Source organism: Mugil cephalus, chromosome 7 (genome assembly GCF_022458985.1).
Source record: "Mugil cephalus isolate CIBA_MC_2020 chromosome 7, CIBA_Mcephalus_1.1, whole genome shotgun sequence".
Classification (NCBI taxonomy): Eukaryota; Metazoa; Chordata; class Actinopteri; order Mugiliformes; family Mugilidae; genus Mugil; species Mugil cephalus.
The window spans coordinates 22,278,642-22,301,508 of record NC_061776.1 but is presented as its reverse complement, the minus strand read 5'-3'; the positions used below and the strand labels follow the sequence as shown (position 1 = coordinate 22,301,508).

General features: G+C 41.3%; 1 protein-coding gene across 1 annotated transcript; it reads right to left on the bottom strand.

Annotated features, from left to right (window-relative positions):
• Positions 1-1,551: 1,551 nt before the first annotated feature.
• Positions 1,552-22,609, bottom strand: LOC125010816 (MAGUK p55 subfamily member 7-like). The gene is made up of 19 exons (XM_047589654.1): positions 22,521-22,609; positions 21,822-21,856; positions 21,386-21,504; positions 20,539-20,616; positions 19,080-19,160; positions 15,713-15,847; positions 13,938-14,019; positions 13,739-13,824; positions 11,213-11,290; positions 10,420-10,616; positions 10,276-10,334; positions 10,045-10,056; positions 9,524-9,568; positions 6,193-6,366; positions 4,406-4,486; positions 4,221-4,314; positions 3,977-4,085; positions 3,278-3,421; positions 1,552-2,452 (listed from the first exon to the last, which is right to left on the bottom strand). The coding sequence occupies exons 2-19, from the start codon at positions 21,844-21,846 to the stop codon at positions 2,222-2,224; spliced, it is 1,830 nt and encodes a 609-aa protein (XP_047445610.1). The 5' UTR covers positions 21,847-21,856; positions 22,521-22,609; the 3' UTR covers positions 1,552-2,221.
• Positions 22,610-22,867: the final 258 nt, after the last annotated feature.

The window sequence follows — 22,867 nt, the reverse complement described above, 5'->3', positions numbered from 1 at the left end:
AGGAACACACCTACCTTCTGCAGCCAGGAGACCCGTAAAAAAAAACACAGCGGTGGGACATATATCTTGGTTTGTTTGGATAGTTTGCCACTCCTGTCTGCGTGTATGTGTCTTGCAAGTTCACAAACTCCAGGCCAACGTGTGCGCTGGAGGAACTGATCTTCAGATGTTATTTTTAGCATTATTATTTGGTGTAAGCGAATTCATAACACCACTGTCACATGATTCTGCTAAACACAAGACACTTTTAATTAGGTAACAATTACATACGCACAAGGGCTTTTCAGATAACGTCAGCATTGTTGCATGTTGGGCTCATAGGTTTGGATTTACCGTAACCATTTCACGTCGATTTAAGACAATTCCATGTGTCTCATTTCTGTATTCAGTCTACTATTTATAGAAACCCAAACAGCAAAATGACAAAGTAGGATCTAGCTTGTAAACGCAGAGGAGCATTTAGCAGGTAGGAGATGAAAGCTTGGTTAAAAGGACTCATTATGATGCTTTTTTATCACTAATGAATTAACCTTTCTATTTGCAAGTGGAAACTTTCTGTCTCGGCAGTTGAAGGGTCTGGCTTTAATGTGTCAGTATCAGCAAACGCGAGTCAGCGGATGGCTCCTCCAATTTATAGCACTCGGTAATGAACTACAAACCCCTTCTCCCTTCCTTCCTCAGGTTTGTATAATTAACTCCCATATACTTTCAGCATGTGCTTTACCGTGTTGGTTGTTTAAAAGTTATGAATGTCGTATTTATTTTCGCATACTTCAAAAAGACAGTCACACGGTCGAGCCAAATTGTCCGGGACCAATTGACATCATGCTTCTGCGTAATGTTTGAAGTGGGGAGCATAAAACGGTGGGTTTTCATTGGATCGCTCCAGTGTCTTTAATGGCATCGTTATGATCTCAGAGGGTGCCTGCAGATTCTCTTTGGTGTGATGAAATTATACTGCCACGCTTGGGCAGAGTTCGGGCTTCAAGTCTGGCACTAGCGCCACTTGTTAACCTGACAGTCTGTGTTTGGACATTTTTTGGTCACCAAAACACATGCGGACATGTCAGCGGACGCACCCCTGCCCTTGCGATGTGTACCATCACCTTTCTTGTCGATAATCTCACCACACTAAAATAAATGCCTGCGCTCCTGGGACCTTTTCAGCCCAATCCACTGCTGCAAACCTCTCTGTGCTTTTACAGTAAGCCTTTATGTGCGGTCATAACTTCTCTCCGTACGTCTGCGAGGGCCCAGGTCCCTTGAAAGCCATTACTGTTTCCCTACATCATGCTGCTCCCTCTTCCTCCCAAACACGACATGACAGACACATTAACACTCCTTCACACCCAATTGAGCACAGCGCCCAAAAAGAGGAAGGAAACCCGGTGGATGTGGAGGATTACAGCCATTAAAAACGATTAGAAAAAAAAAAAAAGAGTCTGCACCCAACAAACAGCTGTGATGCTCAAACGGGAGTATTTGTTAATGGAGCGTCACTAATAGCGAGTTATTTTTTAATTGTCTCAATATGTTTTTGTGTGACAAAGATGTATCTGTGATTAATGCTGTGTAATGAAGAGGATTTTCAACGTTTCAAGCTCTGAAAATCAGCCGCGATGCTATGGTGCGTAGGATAGTTACTGGAAACAGCACTAGCTTACAGTCATAAGAAGGGTTTTATTCTGCTTCATCCACAGTCTATTATTGTTATCATGTTTGTCTATCTGTTTCTTTCAGCGCGTTGTTGGCGAAAACGTCTCCCCGACTGCTGCTAATAATATTTTCCTGGTGTACATTACAGTTAATTGAAGTGCAGCAGCTGTCAGAATAATTACATGCTGATGTTTGCGACTTGGCAGGGAAGGATTACGCTCAGCCGCAAACTCTGCAGAGTTTCCTTTTCTTTTTTATTTTTTCTTCTTCTTCTTCGTCTTCTTCGTCCCAAAGTTGTTTCAGCCAAATGCCAACAGAAACGCTGGCTCTGGGACAAATGCAGACAGAGAAAGACATAGAGAGAGAGATGGATTCTACCTAATTAAATACACACTACGGAGCGCTGTGGAAAACTTTAGCAATCACCGGGCTTGTTTACACATGGAAAAGTATTTAAAATATGACAGAAATCCAGTGCTTAAAGTTATACCTTAACATAAAATTAACGTGCTATTAATGCCGTTTTATTCTTTGTTCTAAAAGACATCTAAAAAAATGTCATGATTCAAATCCAGCCGGTTAAATTACTACAGCTTCTATGGGCTTTTGCCGGTAAGGTGCAGGCCCACTCTGCGGGGACCCACTGGACCTCTGTCCCCTGGAGCTGCTGGAGGTCGGCCTTCAGCTCCCTGAATGCCGTAGCGATGTCCCCGTTGACGATCACCCTGTCGAACATGTGACCGTACTGGCTCTCCATGGTCCCAGCCTGCTCGATCATGTCCTCGAAATCCTCCTCCTGTGAAGCAAGAATGCCGTGTTTGGTCTGGTTTGAGGATAATTGGATTTTGTAGAAAGACGTTTTGTAGATGTTATGTCTTCACACTCATTTTTCTTCTGCTAGCAACATATCTAAAGCCATGGCATGTGGTGACTAAGACATCCACAAAGAGGCTGCTTTATGATAATCTGCAAATACTGTAACGCAAGACGATACGGAACTTTGACTGACTGTGCGTAACGCATCGTTACATCGCCACTGAGCAGACTACCAACCAAACACATGCTGCAGCACAGGTGTGTGACCTCGTGGGTTTAATAAGGGGAACCTGGGCAAGAGAGGTCAAAGAGTGAATGTGAAGCCAGATGGACATCAGGAAAGTGGCTCATCGTTTTTTTTTTTTTGTTTTTTGTTTGTTCTGCCAAAAACATCTGGAAGATCAAAAAAGCATACTCTTGTTTTGAGGGGGACACAAACCCAACAAAGCAATCTGGGAGAATTAAGAGAACGATCCTCTCTCATTGTACATGTAACCCTTCATCTTTTTGGCAAAATGTGCTAACCTAAATATTAAGAAGCCACCCACCAAGCAGCTTTGTAACCCCCTCTGCCTCTTAAATGTCTCCTAAATGCAAACCACAAGGACAAGCCATATGTACAGCAAGGTGTGTGCAGGTGGTAGTTTGAAGGTGAGTGACCGGAGGGTGTGAATGTCTGTGTGGTTGGGTGTTTGACCTCACACCGCCCTGCATGTTACAAGACGATGGAGCAAACACCTGACTTCACATGTGCACCAGGTGGAATGTGTTTCGTGTGCTAATGTTCTTTTTTTCTTCTTCTTACTGAAAAGACCCGGACTGCGTTGGCTTCCTCTTCATCGCAGGCAAATTTAGCCCTCCGCCTGGTGAGGCGCAGCTCCTCTATGCGAGGGGGCTTCATAAACACCACGTATGGTTTGAATTCAGACGTGTACACATGTTTTATTTTCTGTAGTAGAGACAGAGACAGAACGAGGAGGAGGTTAGATCGAGGCCAGGGAGTTATAGCGTGTGCACACGCTTCATTCCCGAGGTGGGAAGTCATTTTTCCGACTGCAGTGTGTTCAAGTGCAGTGGGGAAACAACATGGACGCTACGAACAAAATTCATTAAATGCATCAGCTATGGTCCTTTAGCTGCACACACTTAAACACACCAGTAGGTGTTTTGAACATGTGTGTGACCACCATAAGCATAGGTTTGCAGGTTAAAGTTGTTCAGTTTTTATAGTCGGGAACTCGATGTTGAATTAGCATTAGCTATTAGCATTATGTCAAATTTAGCAAAGTGACAACAGACAAGAACGACAATTTTAGAGGACTGACAATTACAGCGGACTAACAACGTGATGCAATCCCTTCTTTCCCAGGTTTGGACTGTCCTCATGTAACACCGCTGACCTGGACCAGCGTATTATGTGTGTAGTAAGTACATGCTTCCCCCCATCAGCACAGAGTCATCAGTCTCAACAAGAGAAGTATATTTTTTGACAGCTAACGCTTACACTGGGGTGTACGTCCAGGAGGCACACCTTGCCCTCAGCCATCACTCTGTGCACAGAGTCTAGACTTGTTCCATAGTAGTGACCTCTATAACTCCCATATTCAATAAACCTAGAGGCAGAAACAACAAAAGCAGAAACAGACAGATTAAATAGTTACACAGCTGCGGAAGAAATGCTGGACATGCCTGAAAATAAAAGAGAGTTTTTTTTTATATAACCACAGGACCACCTGCTTATATCGTACCTATTGTTCAGAATGAGCTCTTCAAACGTGTGAACGGATACGAAGTGATAATCCACCCCTTCGCTTTCCTGCCTCCTCTTCTCACGTGTGGTGTCTGAAAGACAAGAGGACGGGAGGATGAGGAAAGTGTTCGTGCGCAAGGACGGAGCGGTGACGGCCATGAAACCCGAAGACGTCGGACTTACACGGTACGGTGACGCCGTAGAGGTCGGGGTCAGAGATCAGCAGCCTCCTCTTCAGTTCATTAACGCCAACGCCGCTGGGCCCTCGAGACAGACATCAAAACACAGCGTTGGGTTTTTTTCGTTCCCAATATCACTGCGTACTAATGTTTTCCCCAAGACAAGCCCAACATCAAATGACACATGTGTCTTTGTCATCAGAGAAAGAGCAGGGGGAGCGAGAGAAAGTCAGACAGACCGAGCTCTGATTTCACCCTGATTTCACTCAGTTCTCCCACCAGCCCCGTCTGCATCTCTTTATCGAACATTTAATGCTCTTATGCCCTCTGGAAAATCCATAGCATCAGACCTTAAAGTGACATCTGCGAAGACGCACAGTATCGGTGTCGTTACAGTGTAGGATGCACAGGATCAAGCACACACACACGCACACACACACACATACTGTAGCATCTGGGATTTTCTTCTGGTGCAAGTTTCTGCAGCTCCGGATTGCATCAGCCTCTAATGGAGCGGCGTCTGAAAGTGGGATTCCTGACATACCTGCCTTTTCCATCACTGGGTTGCATGAGCTCGATGCATTACAAAATATCAGGTTTATGGACCCTCCACTCTTACACTGCTAATGTGTTTCGCAGCTGCTCCACTGGCCTGGAGAGGAGCATCATCGGGCTCTCTGGATACTTTCCTCTGACCTTTTTATTCTCAAGAGTTACACGATCTGTAGCACTCAAAGTGGCTGGCAGTCACTTTCATCAACTTTCCTGGGGCATAAACGGTTTATTGTTTCATTCAAAGTGCGTACGCGATGCAAACAGAGAAGATACGTTTCCAACCTGGTCAAACATTATCCAGCTGGTTCTGGTTTAGCGATGCAGGTTTTGGTTTTCCTGTCTATAACTTCCATTGCCAATAAGCTATATATTCTTAATGATGACCTCCGGTCAATGAAGAGCCTTCACAGCAGACAGTAAAATGTAAGCCAGAGTCAGGGTAAGCTCCAACTCAATTAAAGAGAACTAAATCTAATTCCAAGCTGTCTTAACTGTTCCAGTTTGAAGATGGAGCATTTGGCCGACGTTGGGAGGGATTCTATTCACAATCTGCTCATCTCTTTCCCTCCATTCATTCATCATGTATCTCTATCTGGTTTTGTTTTGATTCTCGCCTTTCTGCCTTTCACGTTCAACTTTCTTTTCGTCTTCTTCTTCCGCCTCTCCGCGCCTGTCTCCTGTTTCCCTCAGTCACAGATGACCTGCGGTTGTATCGTAATATGACATTAAAAAGACCTTCGGCGTGGCTCAGTGTGAAATGCCCCGGGGAGAGATAATGCTCAAAAATACACAGAGCAGGCCTGCAGGATTGGCAGGGAAGTGAATCTGGGGTGGGCCGCTAGGTAACTCAAGAGAACACAATATATTCTGACTTGGAGCTTTCTGACAGTGTTTACGTGTTTCTGATGGGAAAGGATTGTTCCTGCACTCGAGAGTGGGAACATAAATCTTCATCAGTGTATTTCTTTTTCTTTTGATCAACAACAGCTTCAAAAATATTGTACTTTTAGTGAATGGGATGACGGTAGTTTGAATTTTTGTATGGCCCAAAAAAAAAAAAAAACAGATGGATAATATAAAACAGAATAAAACTGACCATGTAACAACCTGACTATTTGTGAATAGTAATATTATTATTTACAGTAAATCATGGGAAGCTATTATACAAGGTTCTTTAAAACACAAGATTGGAAGCAGCTTGTTTCTTTGTGTGGCTGTATTTTAGCTCATACATACCAACAAGCACTACCAGACGGTGTCTGTCCCCTGGGTGTCTGTGGTATGGGATCACCTCTATGTAGGTAGGTGGGTGAATTGAGCCATGTAGGCCAGCGCTCCATCTCCTTGACCGAGCAGCCTCTCTGGCCAAGCTGCTCTTTCTGCCGAGTCGGAAACTCCTTCTTAAACCAGCTGGGAAAGAGACACAGGGACTTTAGACCTTCAGGTTGTATTACTGAAAACATAGCATCAGAATATAATAATAATATAGTCATAAAACAAATTATTTTTTGTCCACTTATAGTGCATTCTAGTAAATGTGTTAGAAAACAAACAAATGACTGATTTATTCCAGATGATTCAGAGCAACATCAGCACCGAGTCACTTTTTGTTCTTTCAACATTCTTTCAAGGAAATATTCTGCTCTTTAGCGTCAACGTTACACAAATACACCAGTTCAGAACTAACAGTCCATCTTCCCTTTGATATTGGATAGCCAGTTTTATACAAAAGGATTTATGAGCTTTATGGCTGATGTTGCTGGAAAAGAGGCTCACGAGGGAGCGACTGGGATCCAAAACAGTAAAGCAAACAAAATGCTTAAAAGAGCTAAAATCTTTCTAGAGCTACGTGGAACGGCAGTGTGATGTTAGTAGACCATGCTTTATTCACCATGCGACATCAATGTAATGTTGCACACACTGTAATCATTACACCATAGGTCTTTAACAGGGGGTCCGTGACCCATAGGGGGTATGCGGAGGCACTGCGGAAAATTTTCCATTTTCCAAAATATGTGTATTGAATTTCTTTCAATACACATATTTTAGTAAAGCTTAATATTAGATGCAAAATGGTAATAATAATGTATATTTATAAATAGCACTGGGCTGAGTTTAATATAGAGTACATATATTTCATTTAATCCTGTTTTATTTTGACCACGATTTGAGCGAACCTGCTTATCTTCACACATTAATGAACATCCCAAGTAGGTGAGGCTTTATTTGAAGACTTACACCCAAACAACCACTTTAAAACGTTTGTCGGTGCATCCCGTGGGCACTGTTTGATTGAAAAACTAAACACTACGAGTCAACAAGTGTTTTACTCGGTGACAGAAAGTCAAGCGAGGCAGACAGAATCCCATTTAAGGAACCGTCACCACCCAAACTCTGCTGTCAAGCAGTATCCTGAACAACACACATCTCAGTGTGGAGACAACAACTCGGTCTGTCACGCACCGCTGCTAGTCTGTCCGACATCCAGCTTCTGCCATGCGACTGTGGTCTGGCCTGGCTTGCCCGGCTTGCTCTCTGTCTTGATGTTAACTGCTACTAAGTGATGGTGCCAGGCTTTCTTTGACGTCACCCGCAATTTCACTTTATAAGCATATCTATCCATTTCCTCTCTGGGCTTCTCTCTCTCTCTCTGGGAGATTTCAAATGTTTGTTTACACAGGATTCAGACCCATGAGTTCCCTTAAAAATGTGAATGGGTAATGAGTACATATGAAAGCAGCTTAATAGAGCGGAGGAGAAATGAGAGAAAGGAGAAAACATCTTATAAATGTTGTCTGGCTGTGAAGTTTTACGACTGGAAATGCTCTAAGCTGTAGATTTTTTTGGAAATGCTACATGACAGAGTATTTGTGCTTTACTGGGCAGCATGAAGTAAGGCTGAAAGCTGAGTTAAGACAGAGGACCGGCCTAACACTCAACACGTCACAAGCTCAGCCTGAGTCCCTCATGTTAAAACGATGGGATATGAGTCTTATTATAAAGTGCAAATGAGTGGAAACCGGCTCCGAGTATGAAGCATTGCAGCCCTCCATGAATACAGTTTAGGGAACCTAAGTGGTTGTGAATGATTCCCATTTGAAGAAATAGTTTGACAAGCCATGCAACAGAATTGATACCACTATCATATCTATACACCAACTTCCTTGTGTGTTTGTAGTTAAATGAGGATTTGTGATATATCTTATATGTAATGGACTGAATGAGAGAATGACAATGACAATGACAATAAATGTAAATAACATTTTGGCTTAGCCAAAATATCATTCTTGCTACTTTAGCCCCCAAGCTAAAGGTGGGCTAACAGTGCCTCTGGATATGCTGTATATTCTAAGTGTGTGTTTCTCAGCTAGTAGTTACAAAGTCTACTCTTGACTTTCAATTTGAAGAGATACTGAAATAACTAACATTCAGAGATGAAGGATTACAAAATATGAAGCTTGAGGTGGTTAGCTTAGCATAAAAAAACTGGCATCAGGAAATACAGCTGCCCTTGTTTTGATTGGTAAGAAAAAAAAATAAAAAGAAATATCAGGTAACAAATAACTTCCTATAAACATGTTGCATTAACTATTCTACTCATCTAGTTCTCCACAACAAAGTAAGCAAGAGTACTTCCCAGAATATATTTGTCACGATATTGTGTTTTTGTATCTTTTGGTGTCCATTTTTTTCAGTTTTATCTTGTTACAAGTTTTCTCCTTGAGCTAATGTTAGTTTTACCTCCTGTCTTTGTCCTTTCCCTTAGCTATCCCTTAGCTTAGTGTATATATATTCCCGTCTTTGCATTTGTCTCTTGTCAGTTTGTCTGATCACTCACCCTAGAAGTTTTCCCTGCATGTTCCCTCATTCTATGTGTTTTGACTTCTTGGTTTTTGGAGTACTACAGCCCTGCCTTGATTCTGCTCTGTGACTATATCCACTGCCAGCTTACAGGCCCATCAACAGCGTCCCCATTCCATCTATGTGCCTTTTAAATCACTGCGGGACGTGCCTGGATTCTACACATGCATTCATACATAATACCCCAGCACATCCTGCCTTTCACTGACTCTCCTTCTGATTACATTACATGGGCTCATTTGGTTTTGCAACATCAATAACGTTTAGATGCCAAAAAAACAGAACACCGTCCTCAGGTGGATCTGGCCCGAGATAAGTTGGAATGCGTATTATTAAATGCACATGACGCTTAGGACGGATATAATGCAACATCTGTAATTACCTCGCCTAGTACAGATGTGAGCAGCCTTTTTGCAATCAGACACGAGCACACGTCCCTATATGCATGTCACGTCAAATCCATGGGATAAAGATAAATGGGATAAATAGGACAGCTAAAACCACAGTCCATCCCCCTAAATCTCCAAAGGACTAAACTGCACCATCGTCTGAACAGTACTCTAAATACAACCAGGGTCTAGTTGCTGGCTTGTCTTCATCTATTAGTTCAGATACAGTGAGATGTCATGTTTAGTATTATCTTGTATCAAACGGATTCCTTCAGCGGCATTAGTGAAATTTGAACGGGACAGGTCAAACTTCTCACCGATGTGGATCCCAGTTATAGCTCCATAGTCTACGTCCTCCGTGACTGGAAAAACAAAAAAAAAAAAAAAGAGGGGGAAGAGAATTGAGGAAAGAGTGAGGAAATAACGGATAAAAACCACAAAAGGATGACATGAGTTGCCCTGAAATTTACTGTTCAGAGTATTAGCATATGTTTGGACCCTAACATTTTTCTTTGAAATTCTAATAATAGTTTTTATTTAGAAATTATATCTGACATTTGGAAACATCCATTACTGTCTCTTACAAGATGAGTGCAAGAAAAAAAAAAGCCCCTTTTAAGAGGAAGGGCCAGTTTTTAGATTCCTTAAAGTTTGTAGAATCATCTCCTCTTCTCATGGAAATATGGATCAGTGGAAATTACATGGCTATTATATTTGGACAACTCGACCCTTTAAATCTTTTATAACCTCAAACCAAAACCTTAAAGATACCTGACCATTAAATTATGTCAATTATTATAAAGGTAAAATTCCAAAAGCAAATGGAGTCTGGCAGTACCTTCCCTCTCAGCTGTGGAGCATGTGGAGAGAAGAAAAAAGAGAACTTAGTCAAAGAGGGAGGGAGGAGGGGGTGGGAGCTGAGCTCACCCATGACCCTGACCTTCACCGTGACACTCAGACATGCCCTCTCACCTCCCGGCTTAGCACTAAAGGAGCTTTAATATGTTTATTGGAAAGTGTTTTATGCTTTTCAGGTGTGGTGCGTTTATGGACAGCGGTGGCTCGTCACCTGGTGCTTTGACTCGGCGAGGCTTGAACAGAGCTTTGGGTCGCTGTAGTGCAACTCTTCTGCAGAAAGCCAAATAAAACCAGGTAGAATCAAAACGAGTGTGACACAGAGTGTTGGTCTCAAAGTGCCTTAGTAAAGGAACACCTTTCGTGCAGCTGCTGCGAGGGGATGAGCCCGGCCCGACTGTGTCCCTCTCCGAGGTGACACGCCTGCCACCAGGTGTCGTCCTCCACGCTGACGATCTGGAGGATGTCGCCCCTTTTAAAAGCTACCGCTGCGTCCTTGCACGGGACGGTGGGATCCTCGACGGGATCATAGTCAAACAGAGCCCGCACAAACACCTGAAGAATGAAACCCATATGACCTTCAAACAGACAAAGTGGTGGCAGAGAAAAATACATATTCGTTTGTGTTTATTTACCCGTGCATTTCTTTTTCCACTGCAGTTTCATGCATTCATTTCAACTTCTCTATCCTGGCAGGGGATCTAGCTTTTTCTTTTTTTTTACTTCTGATTTGTTGGTGTCATTTTTTTGAGAAATGACCATAATCGCTGAAAATAATTCATCTTAATTCATTGCAAATGTTCCCTGCTCTAACAGTTTCCAGCTCTGACATCTACTCCTACTATGTAGTGGTCTGAAACTGTCTAAACAAAAAAAATCTGGAACCATGGATTCATTGTTAATTTTAAATGGAATTTATACAGCTCAAACGCCGTAAATTGTAATGAAGTGAGTCAGTGTCTTATCCTTGACTGTCTGATCTGAAGTTACTTCTGAAGAACCACACTCCGCTAGTGACAGTGCTATGGCAAAACCACAAAACACACAAGATACCGCAGATTGCGCCTCTTTTCATTGAAGCCAGGCAGGCAGCTTTCCCTGGGCAGCCTCATTGCATGTGGAAAACATGTGACACTTAATATTTACTTCACCTTGTTCTTATTTGATGACATTTCCTCTCTGGAGGACGCAGGGATGATTTTAAATTTAAGCTCTCCCTGAGAGCGAGCCTGCAAAGAAACAAAGCAGAGATTGTTTGATATTTTTGGTCTCGTGCTTGCATTTGAAATAAGAAGTTTGTTAGATTATTTTTCGCCTAGAAGTGGCGAGCGGCTAATCTGGTACATATTTGATGAACACGTAACAACACAAACGTGTATTTAGCAAAATGTTTCCAGTCGTAAGCTAAGCTACACTAGGTCTAACTGACGTTCCAGCGGTGTTCAGTGTACTGGTGATTGTTCACAGTCTGACTAAGAATTAAAGACACAAGATTGAAACTGGAAGCCATTCAAGAGTCTGTTGGATCACAGTGGACCTGGTCACAGTCTGTTGTCTGTTGGACACACTGCTCTGCTTGCTGACAAGATCAAACAAAATAACGTGATGCTAGTGTAAGTTATTTTATTGGGCTAGACAAGCATAATTCAGTTGTCTATTATTATTATTAATCGCCTTCATCGCCGTCTTGCTTCCTTTTCTCTTCTTACTCTTTTTTTTCCCTTTTCACCCCCAGAAGGAGAACTCCTCTAGCTGCCACACTTTCCTACTTTAAAGAGTCCTGAACGTGATCTGTAATGAGATTAACTGTGCGGAGATGTGTCAGGTGGCATTGAAAACACAGCACATTTCCACTGCTGTACTTTATAGTGTAATCAGCCCTCGTGGCCCCCCCCCTCGCTGCCATGTGGGCCCCAGCCAGTTGCTTGCTTTGCCTGTTGACAAGCTGCACATCAGTTATGAGGTTAAAAACACTATGACAGCTTAGTTTATTGTACTTGCCTGACAAATGCCCTCTACACGGACTGTTTACCCACATGTATACAAAATCTGCTCACGCATGGCTGGTTAATAACACTTGGACTACAAACAGAAAACTGAAGGCTTGAGGCATCAAAATCTTGTGACTTGCCTACAGACACTACATATTCATATGCATGTGTTCCTAGAGATAAGCTAAGCTGCCTCCTGTCTCCATTACTTTGAAGGATAAGGCTGAATATTCAGTATTTTTTAATACAAAAATTACACAAACTGAAGACACTAAGTATTTGACTACAAAGCTAACTTCTCATCTGGTTTATTTGTGTCTGTCCCAAATACCTGACTTGAAATATAAATGAAATATAAATGTTGCTGCTGTGGCTAGCCAGTCAGTGGCACACTAAAAGTGTAACAATCCCCAGAAGGAAATGGTCCTAAACACTTGTGGTATCCACTCCTGACTGAGGAGCGCAAAACCACAGAGGTTCTCCTTGTTCTCCCTGTGCTTGTGTGGAGTTTTCTATTTGTGCTCTGACTTCCTTCCACAATCCAGAGACATGCATATTAGGTTAAGTGGTGATTCCAAATTGGCCATAGTTGTGCATTAGAGTGTGAATGGTTGGCTGTGTCTCTGTGTTGGCCTTGCGATGGACCGGAGACCAGCAGAGACAGACTCCAGCAACAGATAATGGATATTGGACCTTCATTAGCTTATCCTTTGAGAAAAATGGGATAACCACCACCACCACCTCCACTACCACCTAGTTGTTTTTCTACACTTAACCCCTTGAATTGAAATACTTGGAAATTCTAAATTTCAACCCTAGAATGTTAATGTCGTACATAAGAAGACAACTACTTACTTTCTTACCTGTGACTCTTTCATTTTTTTTAATTTAATGGAGAAAATTAACATTAATGGATTTACCATATATGGTTCCTTGCCCTTAAGTGGTAAACAAATATATACACGTATTTAGACCATTAGAACAAAAGTGTTGATTCAGGCATGTGTCAACATATACATTATCACACTAGACAACATTAGGCCTCTTCTTTGTGGTATTTAATAAAGCAGTTAATGCTCAGTGTTCATGAAAAGGTGCATCTTGTAAACTAGGGGTGTCAAACTCATTTTAGTTTCGGGGCTACATTCAGCCCAGTTTGATCTAAAAAAAAAGCGCACATTTCTGTCTGCTGTTTAGTCCTGGCTTTCAGTGTTTTATTCTGTCCACTTCTCTCACTAAAACAGTGGACAAATACAGGATTAGCAGTTATTTTCACTGAAAAGTTGCTTTCTTCTATGTAATTTTCACACTTTGCAAATTCCTGCTGCGGGCCATATTTGACCCTCTGGCGGATGGCTTATGGCCCGCGGGCCGTATGTTTGACACATACGTTGAAGACCATATTCAGCTGGAGAACGTTTCCTTGACCTGATCTGATTGGCTGAATGAAAACCACATGTTTCTATGCCTCACTGAGAGGCGCAGGGACACAATTAACGTGTGTGCCGAAGTGACCATATATGGTTCCTTACCCCATAAAGGGTCAACACGGCCTTACCTTCTACCCTTCAAAACCTATGATGTCTTTATTGTGTCTAACCGCAAAAGACTTTTTTTCAGTTGTGCAGTTATTGATTAAAGTATTTGTTGTTCTCTCTCTGGATTGAATAGTAGAGTGAGACTAACCAGTAGAGGAAGGATTTCCTTCGGCTTCCTGTGCTTCAGTGAGACTCCATTCAGTTCTTTCAGCTCGTCTCCTTCATGTATCAGGCCTTCAACGAATCAGAAACACATATGGAAATCACATGTTTACATTTACTTGCACCATGACAAATTTCCTACATTGCATACAAATGAGAAGCAAGCATAGTATAACTGATCTTACCACTTTTATCAGCCGCCCCTCCTCTCATGATCCTCGCTACAACAATAGCCCCAGTGGATTTATCCTTCTTAATTGTCGCCCCCTTCGAGATGGTGAATTGTGGATGAATGGACAGAGACACAAGCACATTCAGAGAAGCAAAAGAGTTCAAACTATGGACACTGAAAATAACATGTTGGTTTTATTACAGCTCAGACAAGCTTCATATTCAGAGTCCCTTCCAGCGAGGGTTATTTGTATCAAGACGGGACCATTTAGCCGGCTGCCTTCATGTAACACACAGAGCGCTGTAAAAGGTTATCCAAATCAGCATTATCTTCAACAGATGTTACTGATGTGGAGCAAATCGCGATGGAAAGAGCATTTTGTGTAGTTGAGCACAATCAGCTCATGCTGGGGTGTAACCCTGTTGTCTGGAAAACGGCAACATGCTGGATCGATCAGAGAGGCCGTGTCAGAGAAAGGTCAGTCCCCTTTCCAATCTAGTTTTGGGATCAATACAAAAGTATGTTCTCCATTATTGGTCTAAAGTGCTTTTTGGAAGCTCAACCACGAACACACAAGCACAAACACACACACCGCAGAAACGCCCATTAAGGATATTATTATCCTATTAACCCTTAAAAAGATTAAACACATCCTCATCGTGGCGGTTATGTTTCTGGCACAGTTTATGTTTTAGTTCCAAGGATATATTAATTAAAACCTTGTCAAGAGATTTCATAGCTGCAAAGTAAGGCCACAGGTTGAAAAACAAACTCTTATGTGGAGCCAGGAATTTTATCTTATATTTTTAGGGCATTTTGAACATTTCCTGCTATTTTCTAATTAACTACTGGGCCTATTTGTGCGGATGGGGAAAATCTGGCGCATGTACACCACTGCCATCAATCACTATTTTATTTTTATGGACAAGATGGACTAAAAACGCTCTCTAAATCGTTAAAGTAACAAATTTAGTGGAGTCGCGGTGTTGGCGTAGTTCAGCACCCTTTTGTAGTTTTATGGGTTTCCTGTCCAGTTGCACTTGATCCAGGAAATTTTCAGAAATAAGTGACAATGGTTTGGAACAAGGTGGGATGAGGCAGATCGTTCCGGTAGCGTTGGGACAAGATTAAAGACTTTAAAACCCCCACATCTAAATCAGAAAAAGAAAAGAAATCCCATCTATTCAAATGTGCCGAGGCTCTGTTGAGAGGCATATTTTTTCTGTGACATGCACACACATATATATATATATATATAAACAACAATGCTGGAACTATTTTAGTTGTGCGTCACAGCAGATGCATGTCTGCAGATCTGGAAGAAAATATGCAGTTGAAGAAAGATCCAGGTTGCTTCAGGAAACTTTGCTAAGGTATCCTCTCATGTTTCCTGTCAAAGTCTTTTGATTTTGCTACACTTTGGCGCACACGGATGTAGCAGTCACGTCATTCAAACATGACATAACTTCATTCCTCTGGAAAATTCAGTCTCTTGGATGTGTTTATTATGTCGGTTACTGTGGATGGACACATTGCACATTTTTAAGTTGCCCTGTTACATGGTTGTCTTCACAAGAACTGGTACAAAGAATTAGAAACAGACGGACATGTAGACATAGATGGGATTAAAACAATGTTTTTGTTGAACGTTTGTTTCTGGGAGCTTAAGCATTTATCAAACATGCTCCATTCACTTTCCTGCTGAGACTTTAATGGAAAGATTGGCATAACCCATCTGTCTGCCTATAGCTCCTTTGAGATTTGACCTTTTGATAAACAGATACTGACCAGTGGCTCTTTGGTTTTGACCAAACTGACAATTTTGACCGAATCCTCCTCATCGTCCAGGGCGTCATCAGGTATGGGCGGCAGAGCTGGTTCGAAGTCTCTCTGAGCCACAGCGTCGTGGACAAACAGGAGACTCTGTGAAGGAAATACAGCGGAGATTGCAATCTGCACTTAGTTAGGTCCCTTTGACTGGTGGGATCCTAAAACCAAACACTGATAAAAAAAAATTCACATCTGAAAGTGTCTCAGGACAGTATCAGTGGTGTCGACTGTCAAGCTGCTGCCACATTCCCCGTTGTGGACAAATTTGTAATTAGTGCAGAACTGTACATTTAATGGAGTCTGTGCAAAAACTTCAGCAAGTTTGGACAGCCTTCCTGCATTCAGTACAGTGACTAATTCCAAAAGCAGCACTTTCTTCACAGTCAGAAAATTCACTGCCAATACGCAGAATTGGATTTAGTCTGGAATGCAGTACCAGCCTGTAGGCCACCTGAAAGCAACCCCCCACACGACTTACACTAAGTCTGCCAGTCCCCTGGCCCAGCTCAAACATCACACATGCCTTAGTGTGACTCCCTCTCCAGCACAGGACTGTGAATTGATCTATGACTCACTATCAATTCCCAGACAGTCTATTTAAGTTAATTTTTTTCTGTTAACTTTGGCAGAGTCAAAGCCCCAGTTTTGTTTGCAGAATAGCAATATTTATAAATATTAATACCTCACTGTGAGCCTGCACGGAGTTCATTTCCACCAACAGAAAAAAAGGGAGTTTACTGTAATAAGAAAGGGCACATCTGCACATCAACTTAATTTTAACAATCAGCCAATCCATCTGTCAGTTAGTCTACTTGTTATCCACGTGTCCATCGACAGTCGCGCTGCTCAGAAGCTGCCAGCGCGTGAGCAATGTGTCTCTGGCCACTTTCAGAGGCGGGTTTTCAAAAAAACAAACATTCATTTAAGAACATTATAGCCGGTGTCTCTCATAAGTATGTGTGAGCTCCTGCGCTGTGGCCAAGAACAAACAGGTCATTAGAACTGTTTAAACAAACCTGTTAGTTGTCTGCTGGCTTCGGCTCCTCATTAAGAAAAAACACGACGTATGCAGTTCACTGGAAAACTGTGTGTAGTTTGAGCCCGTACACGAGTGCTCACTAATAAACATAACTCGGGAGTAGATTAGCTTTGATGCCAGTGTGGTTAATAGATGTCAGCACCTCTCGGTGTGCAGAGTGATGAGGTGAAATCAACTTAAATGAAATTTACAGTTGGATTAATTTGTCACTTTGGGTGAGTCATGTAAGAGTGGATTATAGGAAACAAAAAGCTGTAAGCCTTTGGAGGTGAGTATGTGGGTTTAGGTCTCCTGAACAGTTTCAGAGTAGCTCAGATGATGCATGACTGAAAGGAAATGAGCCTCTTAAATTACAGTTGTAGTGTCAGCTATGTGAAGAAAAATGGGATGAAGACGTAACACTATTTAGAAGTAAGGTTTATTTTAGTGGCAATAATCCTTTCATATTGATGAACTGGAACTGAACATTGAAGGAACATCATTGTCTGTGTAAATTGCAATCATCAGATGTGATTCAATCATAAAACTGAAAAGGGGAATTTGTTGTTGTATGATATCTTTTCTTCAGTGGTTTTTGATCTATACTAGCATAAGCAACCTGGATGGTCAAAGTATTAAACACAATATGTGCGTGTGTGTGCGTTTTGGCATTTTCTTTAACAGTTTTTGGGCGGGAAACAATCACCTGTATCTGGAAACACTCAGTATGTTAACATGCACGTGAAAACAAACAAATTATTGTATTAATCTAACTTTAACTGGACGACGCATGTGCGCTTGCTCCATAACCACGGTGCTGGTGTATAACCCCGGAACAAAAACATCCAAGAAAGCTGGTCGCAGAAAAAGAAGGTAAACAGGGTCGGTAGAGGAACCACGTGAGGGATAGCGCACACATTATGTACAAGATTAAAAAAATTGTACTATTATCCATCTTGCTGCTTGAAATGCCAGTCTGCCACATGAACGGCTCTTGTTTTATTATTTGATGTAATAGGTCAACCAAAATGGGGGACGTAGTAACCTCCTGACAAGACACAAATTGCAACCTAGTGTGGAAGAGGAGGACATGTTCATGTCGATTCGTTTTTCGCAATTGCACGTAAACTGGGACAGGGGCCGCATTCACAAAGTCGAATTTCAAGAATAGCTCGATTATGCTGTGAATGTAAACACACTGACTGTAGCCTCATGCCTGCCTGGTGAATTCAAAGCTACGGTTTGCTGTCAGTTAATTAACATATAAACTTACAGCAGTAGCTCAGGAGGTAGAGCGGTCGTCCAATAACCGAAAGGTTGGCGATATGATTCTGCCCTATCCCTAGTCTGTCAGTCTGCTACTACTGAGGTAGTTTACCACTACCAGGGTGTGACTGTGTGAGCGAATGAATAATATATAATATCCAATGTAAAGTGCTATATAAAACAGATGCATTAAACAGCTAGCCTGGTTTGGTCAAGCAGTAAAATAAATAAGTAAATCCTCATACTGGACTACCTAAACTTCCCTAAATAACATTTGTACAATTGTTTTAATATTCATTTATTTTTTGATAATAAACATAGAGAAAACAGCACCCGTGACTTGTGAACATTTAGGTTACCGGTATTTGTAATTTTTCTTTTTCTAGCATGTTCCAAGGGTTTAAAAAACTGCCTGCTGAGTGACTAAATCTGCCTACTGATACCCCTACAGATCCCTTGTCAAGTTGTGGTTTCTGTTGTTTGGTTTAGTTATACTTCTGGAGCCAAACTAGCTGTAATCCACTAGCAAAACTATGCTAAATGCCACCTTGCTGTAGTTTTCTCATATATAAATTACAGTCTTCCATTTGGTAAATGAATGCCTCTTGATGAGGCCAAGCACAAAATATACTGAATTACTTCTCATATCTTATTTCAATACAAAGAGCCTCCCAATAAGCTAGCCTAGTAATTCTGTAAAAGTTTTGATAACGCTGTTTATTTTACTCTAAACTTTTATTTTAACTTTTTTTGTGTTTACTTTTATATGCAATGAAGCTACGGTGAATAAGTATTTTCCCTCATGGATCATTAAAGTCTGTCTAAGTCTAAGTCTGAGTCTTTCTAGCCTTTATGCTAAGCTAAGCTACGTTGCTGGTTTTAACTATCCTCTCTGCTCTCTTGAGAGGAAAGCGAAATATTGAACTATTTATATTAAGTTGGTTTGTTTATTTGTCCTTTTTCCTTTAGCAAAATTATGTAATTCGACCGAAACAAGGACTTAGGGAAACTTGAAACTGATCACTATGGAATACTATTCACCTTAAAGTGGGGTTTGGAAAAAAGTGCAAACAGCTCTTGGACTTCATCTCTCCAGCCTTGGTATATCAGCTCCTGTGCCAACTAGAAGGGAAAAGGGACAGAATGTATTATTATTATTTTTTTTAATAATTTGTAGTTTACATTTATATCATGGCCTGAGAGAGGTTTGTTCTATGATAGCCAATAGAGACAGCGAAACAAGCAGAGAAACAAAATGGGTCGGGGAATTCATCTTATAACTGCAGTTACACAACATCAGATTAATCATTGCTCCTTATGACCTACACTTTCATATAGTGCTGTTAACCTCATTGGGAACTTTTGATGTCTGCGTTCTTGTTTTGTTTTTTGCGTCTCTAGCCACTGTCGGAAAAATAAAACTCCCTAATGTTCAAGGCTACACGACAGCTGTGGGGACAGCAAAAACAGAGCAGCCTTGACTGTCAGCAGCGAGTCGGGAGTCTGTGAGTGACTGTGTGCAGTCACCCGTCTTGTCAAGCATATTACTGTAATGATTCTACTGCTTCAAGATGTCGAGGCACACTCCAGAGACACAATGCATGAAGGTCATTAGTTTCCACTCTGAGCAAACAGAAGCCTCTCTGAGGGGAAGCAGAACCACAGTTTGGCCCTTCCAGTAGGTCCTGATGATTTAAGCCAGGCGGAGGGTGGCTGTCGAACTGAATCTGAGGCAAAGGGACCAAAGGGAAGGAGCTTTGAGATGAGTGCAGGGAGGAAGATGGGTAGATAGAGATTATGAAAACATGGTATGAATTGCCATATGTAAGGTGTATGAAAAAGATAAAGGAAAGCGAATACAGAGAAAGATGAACAGGAAAGAGGAAAGATAAACATTAAGGAGGGAAAGTATGGCTTGGGGAAGAGAGATGAACAGATGAAAGTAAGGGGAAAGCGTAAGAAAAAACATCTCATTGACAAGGGGGAAAATCAAGGAATAAAAGTGTGAAATAATTATAAACGGAACAAATTATTAACAGTATGAAAGGTTAGGAACAGGAATGCAGAGGACTGGTATATAACATACACGACTATATGAAAAGAACAGAGTCAAAGTCATAGTGCTCTGTCACTTCATCTTAAATCTGAAATTAATTGTGCTCCTCTAATTCGAAACCTTAAACTACACAGAAAATGATTCTAGCAGCCTGTTGCTCAGCAGCGTCCTCGGTGACCTAACTCCTGGCACAGAGCTGAGAAACGATATCTGCTTTAAAACAGACTTTCAAAGGATTATATCCGAGGCGAAGGAACCTTTATGATAACATTTCATAATTCAGCACACACAAGATGAAGAAATGCACGTTCCACTCGTGCTTCTGTGTGACAGCAGAGCCATCTGAGAAAATCATTTGAAATCTCCTGTGTGCCTTCTGATCTTAAGCTGTCGCCCTCTGCATTGTGTCTTTTCTGTGAAAGATGTTTGGAGAGAGTCACTTACATCTGAGGCCAGGGTCGCTGCTTGTTCCTGGACGGGGACAGGGCTTCGCTTCTCAAAACGCTTCAGCCGCTCGTGGATCTATCAAATCAGTAAAGTATCTTAATGAAGGATTTGTCAGCAGTAAAAAAAAATAAATAAAAAAGTCAGTCACCACAACTTACTGTTACTACTTACCAAACGACTTCTAGTCAAGCTGCAATTACTAGTAATAGCGTGAATACAAACAAGCAAAATAAACAGGAAGTAGTTTTTGTAATCATGGAAGCAAATGAATTTAAGATTAATACGATTTTACTTTAAATAAATGCCCTTTCTGTTATTATGTGAGGAAACGCAACTATGACTGACAAAAGTATATGAAAGTCGTTGATTTTTACAGTTTCATGAACTGGGTGTCTGTGGAGAACATTTGCACACAAAATCACAAGCCAGAGAGAATAGGCGGGGCTGACACAACAGACTCGCTCCTCAACTCTGTGCTGTTTTTTCCTCTGCTAGAGTCTCAATTAAGTGTTACCATGGCTGAACAATGACAGAGGTCTGTTATCCAGGAACAATACTTAAAAACACGCCTGCAGTTACCACTTGTCGCCATAGGTGCCGCCAAAGACCTTCAAGACTGCAGCTTTACGTACATTTACTCAAGCAGTTTAATACATCATTGTAGATTCAACTATACAACACATGACAAAGTATTAAAAATTTGCTCCATGTTACTCCATCATCTATTGGTAACATTGAAGTAATTATTCATATTTATTATTTGTTTATATAATAGCGTAACCTTTTCAGGGGTGTAAAAAGTGCCAGTGAATGCATACAATCACAGTTCACTGTACCACTTCACCTTAAAGAGCAGGTGAAGCTTCTTCTCCATCAACATGCTGTGGAGGAACCTGTAGTCCTCCTCTCTGTCAGCGTGAGACTCAGTTCCAGACATCACTGATGAGAGCAGCCTGCACACGCCTGGAGAATGAGGGGCAGGATATGCCTGAGCACATACTGCACACAAATGCAGCCACAACAATAATGACTCTGCCTGTAACTGTGCTCAATTCACAAGTGTGGTAAAGAAGCACAAGAGAAAGGTAAAAGGTTAAATGCGGGGTATATTTAAAAAAAAAAAAAAAAAAAACTAACTCCCACTAGAACTTTGCTGTTACAGTGCTCATTGTGTAGTGTTTATTCTGCAGGTACTTCATTCCAAAAATATCAATGTGCTCAGGCTTCTTACATATTTAATATCATTTACATCATTCATAACCTCCATTTCCTGGACATACCTCTGTGCTCATTTCGACTCAGCATCCTCCTCTCTCTGACAAAAGAAAAGAAAACTAATAATGACACCCAGACAGAGTAAAATTAGTTATTTGAGTTTTATTTTGATCTCATGGGTGAAGGGGATATAGGCTACGGAGCTTGAGATAGAATGAAAAAAGGGGAAAATCTGTTTTTCACATGCACAAGATGCCTCTTCTGAGATATTACTGCCCCCTATTGCTGGTATGAAATATTTCTATTGTAAGGCTTCTGGTGCACTAGTCACAGAATCACATTGATCATTAAATCAATCAGTGGTCATAATGTGTTATGCTACAGCCACAGTTCTTTCTCTTTACCTCAAAAATAAAAATAAAAATAAATAAATGCTAATGTGGCGCATTTTCAACAGTTACACTTATTACACTTCACACAAAGCAGCGAAAGATAAAGACATTTAAAAAATATTTTTTAACATTATTAACAGACTTCCAGGTTTCAAAACATTCGCTGTAGTTTGATGAGTGAATATACAATTTGAACTCAAGTCCATTAGTCCATTTCAACAACATAAAAGTACAATATTAGGCTTCGGATATAAGGGCAACTAAAAACATTATGGATGATCACCAAGTATGCAGCACTTTTTCAATTCAGCCCTGTTAAAGAAGAAGGAAAAAAAATCATCACTAAGGAAAACAACTCCAAACTACACTCACCAGAGAGTGCGTCCATTCCATTAGTACCAGTTCAAGCCGGCCACGTCTCCTAATATCCAAGTACGAGCCGCATTAGAACAACCCCTTTGTAGTGAGAGGTTGTAGAGTGTTCAACTGGCCAGATTGTAAAAGGGATTGTCTCTTATACGGTCAATATGTGTCAGGTCTGGCCTAAATCAAGCCAGAGGGCAATCAATACGGCAATCGTAGCATGGAGATTGCAGAGCGCGGGCCGTAATGCCGACCTATAACACTTCACTTTCCGCATATGACTGCTGACAAACCATCACACAGATTTAATTGAATCTTAGATCAGATTGTGCTGTTTTTAAAAATGATTCTTCTTA

Bases quoted from the DNA above. Each gene is read 5' to 3' on its own strand.
- LOC125010816 (XM_047589654.1), bottom strand. From the start codon at position 21,846: ATGCTGAGTCGAAATGAGCACAGAG. The intron at 14,020-15,712 runs GTCAGTATCTGT...ACCATCTCGAAG, and splicing joins TCAAAACCAAAGAGCCACTG to GGGGCGACAATTAAGAAGGA. The intron at 3,422-3,976 runs GTAAGCGTTAGC...TCTCTACTACAG, and splicing joins TCCTGGACGTACACCCCAGT to AAAATAAAACATGTGTACAC.